Here is a 16,532-nt window from a genome sequence, read left to right on the forward strand (position 1 = left end):
TGTCTGTGAGCTTTGATGAGTCCCATACCCTTCGAAAGAAGGATTATGTACTAGATCCATGAGATAATGAACCATAACGATGATACAGAAATTTAATACAATTCTTTTAACAGAAAAATGCTGATGCATGGACACAGAATCTGCATGTGTGCACATTTAATGCATTTCACATTAAAGCACCACTAGAGGGCGATACAAATTCTACCAGCAAAATCAGTCACTGAACAGGTACAATGACAGAAGTTAAAGGCTTATAGCAGTAATGTAATATTGCAGTTATGTCAAATTTTTTTTTTTTTTTACTCTATCCGTTTATTTTCACACTAAAATGAAAAGCAATCGCAGCTGACTGCAAACATGTGGGGTACATCTCAATCCTTAAATATTAACATCTTAAATTCCATAAAATTTTAATTTGTTTAACTTACTAATCACATATTCCAATAGTTTTATTAGAGGTGATTCAATCTATAAATAACAGTGATCTAATGTGGTGATGACGTCTTTCCGCTGCTCATTCTGCTAAATGTCTGTAGAAGTGGGTCATGAATGTGACCTGGCTTCACATGTCCCCCCCTTTACCTTCACATGTCTTTTAAAAAGGGCCTTAGAATGAGTCAACACAGGAGTCATGGGTTTTTATTACACAGTTTAATCAACACACAAAGCTCAACGAGCCTCTCAGGTAATTCAATATACAGAGGTTTTGTGCAAGAAGAGTGGGTTCTCCTCGCACCCAGAGCACAAGCCAGTCCCATAGCCATTTAAGATGTTAGCTTCTAATTTAAGAATAGCAAAAAAATAAAATAAAATAAAAATAAACAAAACAAAAAAAATGCAACCTAAAGAGTTATGGGGGTGGGGAATAAAAACACAGGTTAAACTAAGAAAAATAAATTGCTTAAATACCTGGTCCAGAACCTCCTTATTTGTGAATAAAGAAAACGTGGTGGGGGGTGACATGGGGTTATAGTTGTGTGTGTATGTGTACAAAGGGGTCAATTTGGGTAAGGTGGTTTGAGGCTGGGGGGAGGGGCAGAAGGTGTGGGGTAGGGATAAATTCAAGTCCTTTCATAGAATCCAACAGAAGACCAGAAGAGGCCGTTTTACATAGCCTGCCATGGTTTAAGGATTTTTATTGTATAAAATACAGAGTGCCCTTCAACTCACATGCGAAAACAGCTTTCTTGAATTGTCACCTCGACAGATGGTAATTACAAGGACAACAAAACAAGAAAGGATGCAGAGTGTAAAAATCCCTCCATATTATTGTACCCCTTCCCCTAAAAACAAAACAAAACAAAACGGGAAATAAAGGATAAGGTCCCCTCAAAGTTTTTACAGATGCTCAAAGGAATGCATTTAGTGATTTCATCTGGGGGGAGATGGGTGAGGATGCAGGTGTGCATGTAAAAGGGGAAGTTAGGTGGGGGGAGGTTGTCGGCTGCTGGCACAAGAGCCCAACCTGCATCATGATCAAATATAAACGGAAGTCAGGAGATGGGAGGCAGAGGTCACAGGGGAGGGAGGAGGTAAAAAAAAAAAAATTAAAAAAAAAAAAGGAGCAGAGAGAGACAGGTGTTACCAATGCAAGTTGACAATATGTACACTGGAGGATAGAAAGGTGAGCTGAGAGGCGGGAGGGTGAGGGGAAGGGGGAGAGTCAAACAGAGAGAGAGGGAACGATAGAGAGGGAAAGAGAGAGAGGGAGGGGCGGGGAGTCGGGGCAGAGGGAGTTTTACAGGTACTCTGGTGAAGGGGAGGCGTGGCTCAAAGAAAGCACTCCAATGGAAACCAACAAGATCTTGTTTTAAACTTCTCATTTTGTTTGTATGGTTTTTTGTTTGTTTTCTCTTTACGTCTGTAGCTCCCCTAACCTTATGTCGTAGAGGTGGTTGGCCATGATTCTACTCCAACACTACATTGCATACTTTTGTGTCCATTCCCGAGCTATTTTGTTGTATCTGTGGACAAGCAGAGAGAAAGAGAAAGACACAGGGAGAGAACTGTTAGTTGACACATTTGGACACATTAGGATTTAATGACATAATAAACAAAAAAATCTGTGGGGAAGTTGAAACACAAGCCTGTTTTATACAGCGATCCTGTAACACTGCTGTTAAAACGTCCCTCATTTTGTTGCTTTTGCCTGTTTACACTGACCCAAACAAGCTGCTGTATTGACATGGTGTGAAATACATCATGTCCCTCCATGCTGACTCTTTACATAGGTCAATTCTGCTCTATGACTAGCTCCACCGCTTTAAAGGCTGAACAACAATGACCCATACTCCATGTTTGTACCTGTTGAGGCAGAATAGAGGCACAACATTCCAGCCTCGGACGGGCAGAGTTAACGGGTGCACTGTCACCTCTATTTGTCACCATGTGTACATCATAGGTTTTGCGGCTGACCTGACAGCAGCAGAGCAACCAGCTGGCTGCTTCTCTACAAGAGAACACAGCTCTGCCATTTCACAGCAACAGGTCGGTCGATTTCATCTTCCTGTGCAGCAGCTAACAGAAATCACTGCTGCTGGCCAATAAGTGATAGGAAGATAGATAGAAACCAACTAAATATCTACAACTAGGGCTGTGATGTGACGTTATGTATTTTTTGCTAGTGAAAGTAACAGGAGTGCATATAACAGCTCCACTGGCCGAGGCAGAAAGCACAGAGAGAGAGAAAGAGAAAATATATTGCTAAAGACACCATTCTAGTTGCCAAATCCAACCCGAGATTATCAAGCATGTAAATACAACATCAACCAGGTTTTTCAGAGGGAACGTTACGTTATCATTTTCTATGTGCATGTAAAGAAAGGAAATGACAGAAAATCTCTGACTGGACAGTGTCACTAAAGTAGACAGAACAGACACCTGCCGACTGCTCCAATGTAAGAGAAACTTACTCATAGCCCTTGTAGTGGTTCACTACTGATCTAAGTTGATGTGTATATTTTACCATGTTACAGTCAGAGCAGCAGACATGGGAGGGAAACTACAATTGTGAAGGTCAGATGGAAGAATTATTCAATTTGAGGGATGAATATAGCAACATTTCAGAGGCTGAGAGTGAACAGAGATTGGCTTTTGTGAAACCAGTTCACACAAATTAAGCTTTTCTTCCTGTTCATTTAAATCCAGGATCTCTTGTTGTACTTGCACAAATCTATTTGTTATATATTTAATTGTAAAGCATAAGTGATCATCAAATATCAGTGATAACTGTGTTCTGCAGACATGGCCAAAGCTTGTTAAATTCCTTGTGATTTCTGCACAGTCTGCATCATAGCAGCAGTTATTTCCTCATCAGCACCTAGTTTCGGACATAAACACGTTTTCATGCAGCTCCAGATCCAAAGAGACTAAAAATATTATTGTTTTTCTAGACTGCTGAAATAAAAATAAATACATGTTTAATGCTGACAAGACAGCACGAAGCATAGGAACAAATCACACTACACCGTTCTGAGGCACAAAACATGAAGCAAAGCACTTACTTTTCCCTGTCCGTCTTGTAGATGCGGGCGATCTCGGGTACTAAGGGGTCGTCCGGGTTTGGGTCGCACAGCAGAGAGCAGATGGACAGGAGGACTGGAATGGAATGGGCGAAGGTTATGATTCATCCAATCAGCATTCATAAAAGGAAACATATTTTCAGAATTTCTAAAATTTTTCTTCAAATGAGCCAAAAATGTAAGTTATGTCGAGTATGTCATGACTATTATACATGTAATTAGTGTTTCAGAAAAAATAAATAAAAAGAATGTGTGGTACGAACATGAACATTTACAGATAGTTCATACAAGGTCAGCTGTGAGAGAAATGCAGAAATGTTTTAATTGTAGGAAGTTGCAGGGAACCCAACATGCTTCCCCTTCACCTTCTTTCTTCACACACTTTTAACAAAATGCAGTAACATCAGCCATTTATCTGGAACCATACATGCAGCGGTTCATGTCAGAGTGTGACGTCAAGTCAGGAACAGCCTACCTTTGGAGATGGTGAGAGCCGGAGACCACTGTGATCGCAGGATGTCAAGACAGATGCTGCCGTTGCTGTTGATATTTGGGTGATAGATTCTTGTGGTAAACGCAACCTGAAAAAAAACAAAAAAAACACAGGCAGAGCGGGGGTGAGAAAGAGGGGCAGGAAACTGATATAAAGCTGTGGCATGTTTATAGTTGACAAGAAGCACTTCTCAATGTGTAACGCAAGACTGTGCTTAGCCTGTTCATGCTTACCTTTGGCGGTTTGAAGGGGTAGTCTGTGGGGAAGTGTATGGTCAAGAAGAAAACCCCGCTCTGGTAAGGACTGTCATTCTAATGCAGGGAGAAAGAAACCCAATCAATCTCAATCGGGACCAAATTATGTTTAAGACAAAATTGAACATAACATTATACACAGGGGCTGCGGTTTACATGACTTTTTCTCTGACTAAAATTTATGAAGTAAGCAGTTAACAGTTAGTTCAGTCTACTTAAGCCCCATAACATCCTACATTGGTTAAGCACTGTTTGAAGAGCAAGGTCAGGTCTTTAAGAGAGAGAAAAATCTCTGGACTGTGTGTGAGAACACAAATGTCTGCGTCAGAGGTTCGGGACTTTCTCCAGAGTTTCGACAGCCAGCCCCGTAGTAAAAACTCCTCATGTGAGAACACAGCAGGAGATCCTCGGAAGGATTCACTGCAAGCGAGTGGGTGTGTTGATGATGTTTTTAAGACATGACAGATGTGAAAAAAAGTGAGCCACACACGTAGAAGACAGCCACAAAGAGAGCATATGGTGATAGGAGCCGACACTGGTGTGGATGGGCTATAATCAAATCACGTGATCTACGCAGCAGAATCCATATGTTACGTCCTGCCACTGCACCACCCCTCGCATGAACCCTCCAGAGATTTCTCTGTTGTCAGCATCGGAGCGGAGAATCTCCTGATGCATTGTTTATGTGTGAAAGGTGAACTCCAGAGGAAGTCCGGATATTCCCCAGAGTCTGAAAAACGGCTTCTGTGTGTTTATTCCCCAAAAAAAAAGAGTGTGATGAGGCTGTGAGAAAGTGAATACTTACAGGTCCCATTATTGTGGCTTGCCAGTGAAACACTGCAACAACAGAAACAAGTTGGTTAACAGTATGAGGATAAATGTGTGTGAGGTGTAAAAATACATATTTCACATGAAGTGTGCAGGTTTATTTGTGCAGCTGAGTAACGAGCTCCTATCGGCATCTCATGCCAAATATTCCTGGGAACATCGTATAATCACAATAAACACATTTTAATGATCAGAAAAAGACAAGTTTAATGAATCAAATCAATAGGTGTAATAAACATTTGAACATGTCCAAATTTAAGCATCCTGATGAGGTCTGATGACATCTGTAATGTTAAAAAGTCGATCATGGTAATCACGGGTTAAAAAAACCTTTTCTCGCAGCTTGTAGACGAGTGGTTAACTCGTTGTTGGATGGCAGGAAATGCGGTGAAGAGAGATGTTGCTGCTACTAATTTTTCCCATACTGACTCAAAAGGTCACTTTAGATCAAATACATGTGATTAGGGCTGCAAAAAAATAATTGATTTAATCTATTATAAAAATAGTTGGCAACCAATTTTGTAGTCGATTAGTCGGGTCTATTATAATGCACGGCACACACTGTGGCAGCGTCTCCTGAGGTGGGGGCAGTAAACCAGCCAATCCTGTGCTTTGTTCAGCTCACGCGACGACACCGTCTCCTCTCTGGAGTCAACATTTCAAAAATGGCGGAGAGACCGTTAGCTGCAAACTGTGTAAAGGTGACTCCACATGGAACAGCAGCACAAGATCATTGTGGTATGAACCTGAAGAGAAAACTTGTAGTAGATCTGCTTCTTCTTCCTCCTCCTCTCTCAGTTTACTGAGGATCGTAAACAGCTTTAAGGTTCATACCGCAGTGATAATGTCCCAGTCTACAGACACTGTTTGAGTGACAGATACTTACAGCTACACAGAACGTCATTTTGACTTTTACTGCGACTAGTAAGAATTTTTGTATAAGAAATATATATTGCATCATTTTGACTTGTCCAAATAATCATGAATACTGTTTTAACTATTCAAATCTTTTCAACATTTGTAATAGATTCAAACTACATTTGTTATTGATGTGTGTGTGATTTCTCATCATGGATATCGATAATTCAGTGGAATTATTATATTATATTATTATCTTAAATTCCATACAAGATATCATTAATTTGCCTCAATTTAAGATTAAATTAAGTTTTAACTTCAGAGATTGGTGTTGTAAATATCCTGAACTTGAATTATGAATAGTGAGAATTAAATTGTAAATATCTGAATCTGGAATAATCATCATAATTAAGTTGCAGATGTCTGTAATACATATAAAAACATCATTGTAGAAGATGAAGTTGCTTTTCAAATAAACTACAGGAAAGGTTCAAATGTAGCTTTTGATTTATAATCGATAAACCCCCCCCCCAAAATAATAATCATAGATAGATAAATCAAGACTAATGGTTCTAAACCATCACACTTCTGATAACAGCTGACACTACTAACTCCTCTCATCGTTATCTGTACACTGGAATGATCTAATTGCTGGAAAGATACATTTTATAAACCTGAATTCTAAAACACTTAAGGTTAACACAAGCTGTCAATATTGAAATTCAAAAAGGAGAGCTACATCCCTCCATGTAATGGAAGCATATTTGAAGCCCATTTAAATACATGCACATTTATTGTTCTAATGTGACCACTAAAGTTTTCCCTGGAATAATAAAACATTGATAGTGAAAATAAATAATAGAAATACTGTTATAAATTATTACCACTACTTATAAATGTTGTCTATTAAGAATACACTAGTCTCAGTTACCCAGTACTTCTTAATCACCACTGATCCACTGCCAAATTTGGCCAAGATTATTTGTAGTTTCTTGCATAGGATGAAAAAAATATTAGGAGGAAAAACTGAAATATATCAGCAATACACCTTAAATATGAATGGTATAGTAACAGATTATAAAAAATGTATTTTGCTGAAGAGATAAACAAAATATATGTTTGTAAAAATGACTCAATATGCCAATTTGTACACAAATACCAAGTGAATTTTCTGTTTACTTCAACATAAGAAGATCCATTTACATGCTAACTACCTATGCTCCTGTGTGGATGTCACAAATCTCAAATGTGAGATAATGATGTGGTTTTGGTCCCCTGTGAAAACCAGGTGTTACTCATGATGAGCATCACCACACCCCTCCCTCATTACAAGCTGCAGCATCATTGTTCCTCTGTACAATGAGGCTTATGTCAACCTTGGTAGATTATCAGCATAAACTTATGATTAAACCAATATGTGTGTGACTGACTTGTGTATTTTTTGATATTTGTATATTATATAATGCATGTGCCATGCATTAGAATAATGATCATGCCAACTGAATTTGTGAGCTTCATATTGTCTGCAGTTGGTTGGTTAGTGGAACATGCTAGTGTTAGCAACAAGGGTCAGTGGGCTACAATTCGTTTTAACAATAGTCACCGTTCTGAAAAACTACACATTTTGCAGAAAAGTGTAACCACTCAGTTACACACTAAAGGAAAGATGTTTGTTTTATCTGAATTCTAATGAAAACAATAACCAGTAGTAATAATTAGTAGTCCACAGCAGCACGTTTTTAAATGGAGAAAAGCCCTGCTACTGCATTAGCAAACTGTCATTCACCTGACTAATTCCTCATGTATGACGCAGTCAAACAATCTCAGCAGTGTCACCACAGACAATAATGTGATCACATTATGTTTAACACTAAACAAGACCATGTATCATCAGAATGAAAGTTTCATACTGCTATGTTGCCATGAAAAGTAAATTATTTACTATTAAATATTTTTTAAATTACTAGATTGCTATGATTAGCTCCGGACAACACATTACAATTTAAGATATTATACATCGTTCAAACCCAGAGAAATCGCCAATTTTATTGAAGGCAACAGGATTTTATTGCGTCATGTCATCATTTACCTGGCTCTGCTATAGAGACGGGTTGCTACAAATTCTAATGCAAACAACGCATGAGAAAGAAGAAACGCACTTCTTGCCAGTTAGCCAATTGACCAGCCGCCAGTTTTTTCCCTCCACTGTTTGTACTGGTCACTCGTAATGGTTCCCGATTATTCATTGACGTTTGCTGCGCGTTGTGTCGCCGAAGCTACAATACAAGTTTAAACAGGGGAGCATAAGAAAACAACTCCCATGATCCCATAGTAATTCATGATGTCATCAAACTAGGTCTTTTGTTATTGCTTTAATTAGGAGACCCCTAGCAGCCGAAGTTACGTATTGTATGTTTAAAAACTATGACCTGACGACATTAGGCGACTGTTAACACATCTATTTTATCCTTTGCTTGTGTTATGTTACTAGCTGCAAGTTGCCTTTCTTCAGACAGAAAAGACCTGGACTTCAGTACAAACAGTGTTCAAATAAAATGATGTAAAGACAAAGTTATATAAGTTACATGAAAATCTCTTCATTATTCAAATTCACAAATAGTGGAACTCATTTATTCTTTGGCCTAAAGCCTTTAAGAGAGATGACTGAGCTGACAGATGGGAGGAGAAGTGCATTTGGGAGGATATAAAATATTGATTCATTTTGAATATGATGCAATCAACAACACTGGAATTTAACTGGAACCAAGACCTTTTCTGACAGTCTCAACAAAAACAATCATAAGACATGTATATATGATTGGTATTTATCACAGGGTTATTGTTCTAAACTGTATTAGGCTGTAGAGGTGCTTGTGACACTGTGTCTACCACAACATAACCGAAACTACTATACTATGCTTATTAGTGTTGCACGGTATACCAGTACTAGAAAGGCATCGTGATACACAGCCTTTAAAAACATTACAATAGCTAATTTTATTAGTATCGTTACTTTATGAATGAAGCCCGTGGCACACCTGCTGTAGACCAGCTGTGCCACGGCTGTGTGTTGCAGTTGTCAGTTGGTCATACCAGCTGTGGTTCAGCAGCGAAGCTGCTACTGCAAGAGCTATGTTTTTACATTGTCTTTGGAATGGTCAAAAATTTGTGACTAAGTGTGTGTTTGAGGGAGACATAGCGAAAGAGGGGGAGGGAGAGACTACTGCCTATCACCTGAGGTTCTTGACGTAAATTTTTTTATATAACTACAACCTTTCTGAGTTCTGGTATAACTACAGTATTTCCTTGTTTAAAAGTAGTCCTATGTACTCAAATAAATACCAGTACTATACAGCATGAAGCCGCGCATCTTCCACTCCTGCAAATATTTCACGATAAAAACCTTTTAAAAACAAATGAATGGATTCAGTCAACAGAAACACTGAAGTGCTTTCATTTTGAAACAGTAGGTCTTGCAAACATGAATAGTCGTGACATATTGGACAGATAAACATTGAAACTGTGCTGAAAGATTAACTTCTGTCTATTAATTTGTGAACCACGTGTGGAATACGGAAAAAAATTTGCGAGACCTCGAATCTCTAGAAGAGCAGAGCTCTCAAAAGGAGCTAACTTACTAATGTGGCTAACATGCAAACGCAACCTTTAAACTAACGTTAGTAACGTTAACTTTTGCATTTCATGGTGATGAAGCTCAAACCCAGGATTAGCCTGCACACTACTGGTAGCCTAACAAACCAATTAGGCCCTCTGCTAAATGTATCACCATAATTTCTCTAACCCTTACTACAGAGGTCTGGTCTGACAAGAAAATGTCCAACGTTGAAACCAAAGTTTTCTTCAGTGTCTGAATTTACTCTCCGCTGTGTTTTGTTTAGGTGATAAACAAAGAGCTTTAAAAGCTGCTTAGAAGTGAGTGAAGAACAGAAATACTCAAAGCAGAGGTACAAGTGGCTGGGATGTTAGAGTGATCTGCTTTAGACTGCTGGTAGCTTCAGACATAGTCAAAAGGCAGACAACACACTTCACAGCCTGCACAAAGCTAGCAGCTTGTCTGCTGAAATACTAAAGATTGTAATTAAAGAAATTTGCAATGATTTTACATGGTTTTATATTTAGGATCGATTTGGCCACTGTAATTCCGCAGAATAGTGTACACAGGAGCTACGAACTTCTATTATAAACCCTATTGTGGAGAGAGATTAATTCTGTGTTTATTAAACTGATGGTTTCTTTCAGAGGATTGTCTGACAAAATAAATTGACAATTATTGAACGTAATCTTTCATTTTTTAATAGGGTCCCTGTTTGGGTGGCACTGATGTAACCAGTTTTCTATTCAGTCAGAAAAACTGGCTTCCCATCATTATCTTGTTTTTACTGACAAATTGCAAATGAAATTGGTTTCCAGGGAAATATTTACAGTATGTGTGTAATTTATCTAATAGTGTGTACTCCCAGTGGTGATTTACTACATTACAAAGGAATAAAATACTTTCCAACTGAAAAATTCCCCCTTTGCCTTATGAACTTAAAGCGGAAGTGAAATTGGGAAGTAGTAATAAAGTTGGGAATATTATTGTTTTATAATGACTATTATTTACCAGCAGTATTTCCTATGAACAAGTCCAGGTATTTCTTGGATCTGCTTGACAGAAAAAACAGGACTTCTAATCTAATACACTGTACAAAACATCAAAAGTCAGCACCTTCACTGATGTTTGTATTTCCCTTTCACAAAATAGTCCTCAGCTTGAAAACATTGTATGTATTTGAGTTACAAGTTGTGATAAGAATTTGTGGACAATTTTCTGCAACCAGTCTTAAAATAACCATGAAATTAAACCTGTGAGAAAAGCTGGAGACAATTCATACCTAACTTACAGCAGAAGGGATCTATAAAGTCTGACATAAATTAGAAAAAACATGGTCTTTGTCACTTGTGAGCATTTTAAAGATGACCATTTCTTTCTGGGGGTTAACTTGTTTAAGAATCCCTCAGTGAAAGAGCGTTAATTTTGAGCCCCGGTTCCACACAGCTACCAGGACAATGAAGGTGTTAATGTTCACTTACTGTCATCTCCTACTGGTCCTGCAGAACACTGGGCTGGTGGATCCCGTGCCAAGTCGTTCAACTCCTGTGACAAACAAATGACAAGTCAGTTGATCGGGGCCTGCAGTATGGTACAGTAATTTAAATATTTCCATTAAAAATAATCTAAATAAAAGAAAAAACACTATTATGTTCGCTCGACATGACCACAAACACTGCATATAACAAAAAACAAATCCCTGCAAGAAGATTTTTTATAATCAGTTACTAATTCCTACTAATAAATACCACTTAACATGCCTCATTATGGCAGGTACCATAGTAACAGCCCTCAATTTCCCCTCTGGCACAACCAAACTACTGATTTCAGAAATGATTGTTATTACGTAATAGCATTTCTCCAGGTAGATCCTCACAGGTGTAATGGTATGACAGCAGAAGTATTACTTTAAACCAAATAACACTCGGTTCAACTGAATGTAAGCTAGTTGTGTGTAGCCAGGTAGACCCTCGTTAGCCGTATGCGTTAGCTGTAAATGCTAGCTGCTGCTCAGGATCGACAAAAGCACAGGATGTCAAGCTATGGTGGATGATCTGCCTCGCTGTGACATGTGCTAACCTTACTGGAGGGACGACACTGGGCATAAACTAACCCGATCCCACCAACAAACGGTAAGTTGTAATAAGGAGCAGCTGCTCGCCTGCTGTCAGCAACATGACATGAAAAGGCGAGCAACGCGTGGGGCCCGTTTTCGCCACAGCACCACAATGCTAACATCATCACCATCGATCCCTTCGTTTTTGCTCGCTAATCGACTGCAAACCTTAATAATGTCCGATACATACAATAACACACCTATCCTAATCGGACTACTAGAAATTCACACGCTTTGATTCAAGCGGATGCGATATAATGGAAAAAACACGCTAGCTTAGGTTACATCCAGCCGTAACCCCGGGCTGTTACAATCCCACTTCGATCCACAGTATGATAGAAAACCATCGAACAGGTTAACAGACAGAGGAGAAGGAGATGGCGAATTGTTAAGTCAAAGTAAAAGTGTCCTCTTAAATCAAGCTAACGTTAGCGTGCATGCTAGTTGGGTAACTTATCTGTCAAATCAAGGAGCGAGTCCGGCGAGCTAAAGCTACTAAAATAAATAATGTTAGGTACACGGACTACTGAGGGTGTGAATTACATCACAGGAAAGAGTCGTAAACAGGAAACGTGTACAAATGGAAACTACCGTCGCCTGACTGTAAAGATATAACGTTACTGGAGCTGGCTCGATAAGGGGAACATCTCGGGTTAGCTAACCCGAGCTAGCCCAGCAGCCACCGGGAAAGATAATGTTGGCCAGGCACAGCTAACACACGCCGCTAATATCACTAACTGGCAGCGGTCGTAGGGACATAAAACATTAAACTGTTGGATTAAATGTCGAACATTGAACCAACGTGACGGAACCAAGAGTCGTTTCCCCGGCTGCTGTTTGTGAGCGAGTGGTGGACTTGGCCCATTTGTAGCGGCGCTGGTGAACACAGGAAAGCGGCGCATTGCTGCTCTCACTGTCGTCACTGGCTATTCACAGACCGTTAGCTGGCGGCTCAAACCTAGCCCGGCTGATTTGGACCTTCGTTTTACATCGTTCACAACACATTACGCCCGTCAGAAAGGCGTCAGGCGGACACCGGTGGAGCTAAACCCCCCGACGAAACTGCGAAATCCCGGGCCACGCCGTTCACTTCCTTACCTTGTGAATTCTTTTCAGAGCCATTGTTGTGCTAGCGGTTCTGTCAGGGAAAACGTGCGATTAAAATGGCGATGGAGATCACTGTCCGTCGGTAATACTACAACTCGGCTATCATAGAACAGGCTGCGGTGCGCTGGGTTAGCTGATCGCTGCGAGAGGGGACCACCGAGAGAATTTCGAAGCGAACCAGAAAGATAGAGGGGGGAGAACCGCGGTCCTTCCTCCGACTGCAGCGGCTACCAAATCACTGCGGCCTGTGTTATGCCAGCGGAAACTAGCACAGCACTTCTGGACCGAACCCACCTCTTCACAGTAAAAGCACCCTGCAATATGAATAGCATAAAACAATGTCAGGGCTTCATGTGCATTAACAACCACAGAGGATTGCCTCATAGGCTACTTTGAAATGATTCACCCTAAGTGTCTGAAGGAGAGGTGTCGCAGGCCGTTACTTCCTGCAGCAGTAAGACTGTACAACCAGCTCTGCTCCTAGTAAAAACTACATTCACCACCATTATGGACTGCACTTTAACACCTTAGGTCGCAACATTGCAATATTCTCTGTGCTATATTCATCTGTCTGTGCAATATCCACGGTTCATGTGCAATCCATTTACTGAACATATTATCACACTGCATATATTTCTTCCTGTCTTTACAATGTATAAATTAGTTTAATGACATTCAGATTTTCCAAGCATCTCTACATATTCTTTTATATACCTTACACTTACGTATTGCATGTCACTTATTACTTGCTGATATCTTTTTGATTCTTGCTGCTGTAAAACTGCAAATTTCCCCAGTGTGGGACTAATAAAGGATTATCTTATCTTATCTTAAATGCCTCTCAGGCTTACAAAATGTGCAGTCTTGAACAATAAAGAGGCATGACTACAAGTAATCATTGCTCTTATCATTGGTTGTTATTCTTTATTGTTCTGTAGATTAATTTTTCTAAATCTATGTAAGGTGAAAAACAGTGGTAAATACCCATCAAAATATTTTGTGAACTTAATGAGAAATCTTCAAATTGCTAGTTCTGTCCGATCAAAAGTCTAAATCCCAAATATGTTAAATCTGCAGCATCAGAGAAGTTGGAAAGTATTGGTTGTGCTCTCTTATTTTCTCAATCAATTGTTTAATCTACACAATGTGAGAAACAGTAAAAAAAACAAAAAACAACACATTACTTTGTGAAACCGATGAGAAATGTTCAAATTGCTGATTGTGTAAGAAAAAAAATACAAATCATGAATATAATAAGTCTGCAATGATATAAAACAAATTTAAACACCATACAAGTTGCCCATTGGATGTTTGGCACTTGCATGAGAAAATGTGTGTGATGATTTTTTTTTGTCTTAATAACATTTAATTTTGTATTATTACACTGAGACCAATTAAGTATTTGCAATTGATTAAGTGTGTCTGGTGACTGAATACAATATTTCTTTACTGCACTCCATACAAAATTAAATGAAAGAACAAACTTTTTTGTGAAAGCCTGCCGCTGAAACCGGAAGTCTCATTGTTGGACCGCATCTGTCACTGCGCAGCCGACAGAGCCCCCTCCGCCATGCGCACGCACGGGGCTCACAAGTGCGCGCTGCCAACGTAGTGCTGCTGCTGCAACTGGCATCATTGTGGCTCCGTGCACGCGGCGGTGCGCCTGTGTTCACATGGCCCGGACGGAGCCAAAATGTCTCCCCTGCGCTTATTTTGCATGAAGTAACCTCCTGTGTTAAAATGGCTCACTAACACTGAGAGGGTTTGGGCTTTTCACTGTATCTATGGATATAATAACACAATGAGGGAGGCTGCCATATAGATGGAGTCCAGCGCGGAGTGATACGACTGCAACCACTGCGATCGCAAGATGCCATGTTTATGTCAGACCTATAGTAACTAATAGCTGACAACACAGTGCATCTTAATTTCAAATTTGTATATGTTAATATAAGATCATTCTGATTGGATGATATGATCATGGGGTAAAAATAAATTCTGTTTTCTCAGTTTCGGGTTTTTTTTATAGTATGATTAACAGTGGAACTATAACTTCAGCACATCTCCAGCAGCTGCAACTGAAAATTTAGGAAATCTCTTTTTTTCCTTTCTATCTTTTTTGAAATTACAGTTATTGAGAAGCAAACACGTTGCTCCATATGCCGTCTTTACGCATACTCCTAAAACACTTTATCCCAACATTTACAAATCTGAACGTTTATTCCATATGAGAAACATGAGAGATCATTTCTATTGCACCTATGTCAAATAAACCTCATATATATATATATATTAATTAATTCTCCAAATACTTTTATGTTCATATTAACCCCTGCAGCTAAACAAGTAACAGGCTAGAGCATTTATTATTGATTTACTGTTACAATTTCATCATGAATGTATTTAGGACACACATAACTTTATAAAAAAGATATACAAGGATGGTCCAGTTCCTACATAGCGAATGATTAAAACACTTTAAGCAAGAGGCTTCATATCAGCATAACTGCCATCTATAATTTCTACAAAATTCTAGTGTATTATTGTACTTTACAAAGTTTTTAATTAAGAACTAATTTTACAGCAACTCTCATTGCAATGGTCTTTTTTAGACTTGTGGCCCTGTCACTGTTAATATGCAGCAGCCTTGTTATAAACCACTAAGATATCAACAGGCTTTCTACGTCTTCAACCAAAGATTTGAGACTATAATGATGTTTGTGTCATTTCCAATATTTATCATATGTTTTCAGCAACAATGTCAGATGAGACAAAAATGCCGTGGTCATTTTACATTAACAGCAGGAGAGTGATGATTGGTTACTGATTAAATAAAGTGTGGTCTTGTCCAGCTTCATTAGAATCCTCAATCAAGAGTCACTTTTACTTCAGCACTCAATGTTGGCATTTCCCTACACTAGTTGATATACAGTATTTTGAGATTAAATATCATCGATGGTGGTATTATTACCTATAGTAGAGATATAAGATATTAAATGAAGCTGTTTTTGTACTTTAAATAGAATATTTCCACAGCATGTGTGCCATTCAAAAGTCTTTAGCTGCCATGACATACTGGAACAAGTTATCAGTTTGCAGCGAGCAAACAGCAAGTTACATCTTCCTGCTTCTTCCTAACTCTAAATATAAGAATCCAATTAAGTTAATACATTTCTTAATTTGTAGCAACTGTTTTCGATCCGAGTCATAATCCATGTAACTACAACCTTCTGTTTCTAATGACTGAGACCTGGAGGAAATGTCTAAGTAATGTCACTGTTGGTGGCTCTTCTCCATGCTGGTGTATCAATGTGCATAATGGCAGCACCCACACTTAGACACATCTAAAGTAATGCTATTAATTACTCCCATACTTTTGATTAAAAAAAAACTAGATCAATGTTAATTATGGTGTGAAACATAACTTAATTTAAACAAACTTCAGATTAATTGCAAAATACAATTGCATGACTTCAGTAGCCTCCATTTAGTTGGTTATTAAACAAATTCCTTTTAGCGTCCGCTGACCTCTTTGTATGGTCCAAGAAGAAAACAATGGCATATGCTACTATAAAAAAAGTTACAGTCTTGTATATGTGTACGTTTTTTTTACCTTTCACATGATGCTGTCGGCTCAGTTCATTAGCAGCTGCAAATGTCAGGAATCTTCCACGGCACACAGATCAGATCAGAAGTTCAGCAGAGCCAGACAAGAAGAGTGCAGCTAAAGGACCAGATAAGA

The 16,532-nt window shown here is 39.0% G+C and overlaps 1 protein-coding gene across 1 annotated transcript; it reads right to left on the reverse strand.

Annotated features, from left to right (window-relative positions):
- Positions 1–623: 623 nt before the first annotated feature.
- ube2d2 (ubiquitin-conjugating enzyme E2D 2 (UBC4/5 homolog, yeast)) lies at positions 624–13,061 on the reverse strand. Its single transcript, XM_035161302.2, has 7 exons — positions 12,782–13,061; positions 11,049–11,112; positions 5,074–5,105; positions 4,248–4,325; positions 3,997–4,102; positions 3,504–3,597; positions 624–1,964 (listed from the first exon to the last, which is right to left on the reverse strand). Exons 1-7 carry the CDS (start codon positions 12,803–12,805, stop codon positions 1,919–1,921), a joined length of 444 nt encoding a protein of 147 aa, XP_035017193.1. The 5' UTR covers positions 12,806–13,061; the 3' UTR covers positions 624–1,918.
- Positions 13,062–16,532: the final 3,471 nt, after the last annotated feature.

The sequence above is a fragment of the Hippoglossus stenolepis genome, chromosome 7 (genome assembly GCF_022539355.2).
Source record: "Hippoglossus stenolepis isolate QCI-W04-F060 chromosome 7, HSTE1.2, whole genome shotgun sequence".
In the NCBI taxonomy this organism is placed as follows: domain Eukaryota; kingdom Metazoa; phylum Chordata; class Actinopteri; order Pleuronectiformes; family Pleuronectidae; genus Hippoglossus; species Hippoglossus stenolepis.

Coding starts and splice junctions, on each gene's coding strand:
- ube2d2 (XM_035161302.2), bottom strand. CDS start 12,805: ATGGCTCTGAAAAGAATTCACAAG. Junction 11,113..12,781: donor CTCTGAAAAGAATTCACAAG/GTAAGGAAGTGA, acceptor TGTTTGTCACAG/GAGTTGAACGACTTGGCACG. Junction 4,103..4,247: donor ACCCCTTCAAACCGCCAAAG/GTAAGCATGAAC, acceptor GTTTTTTTTCAG/GTTGCGTTTACCACAAGAAT.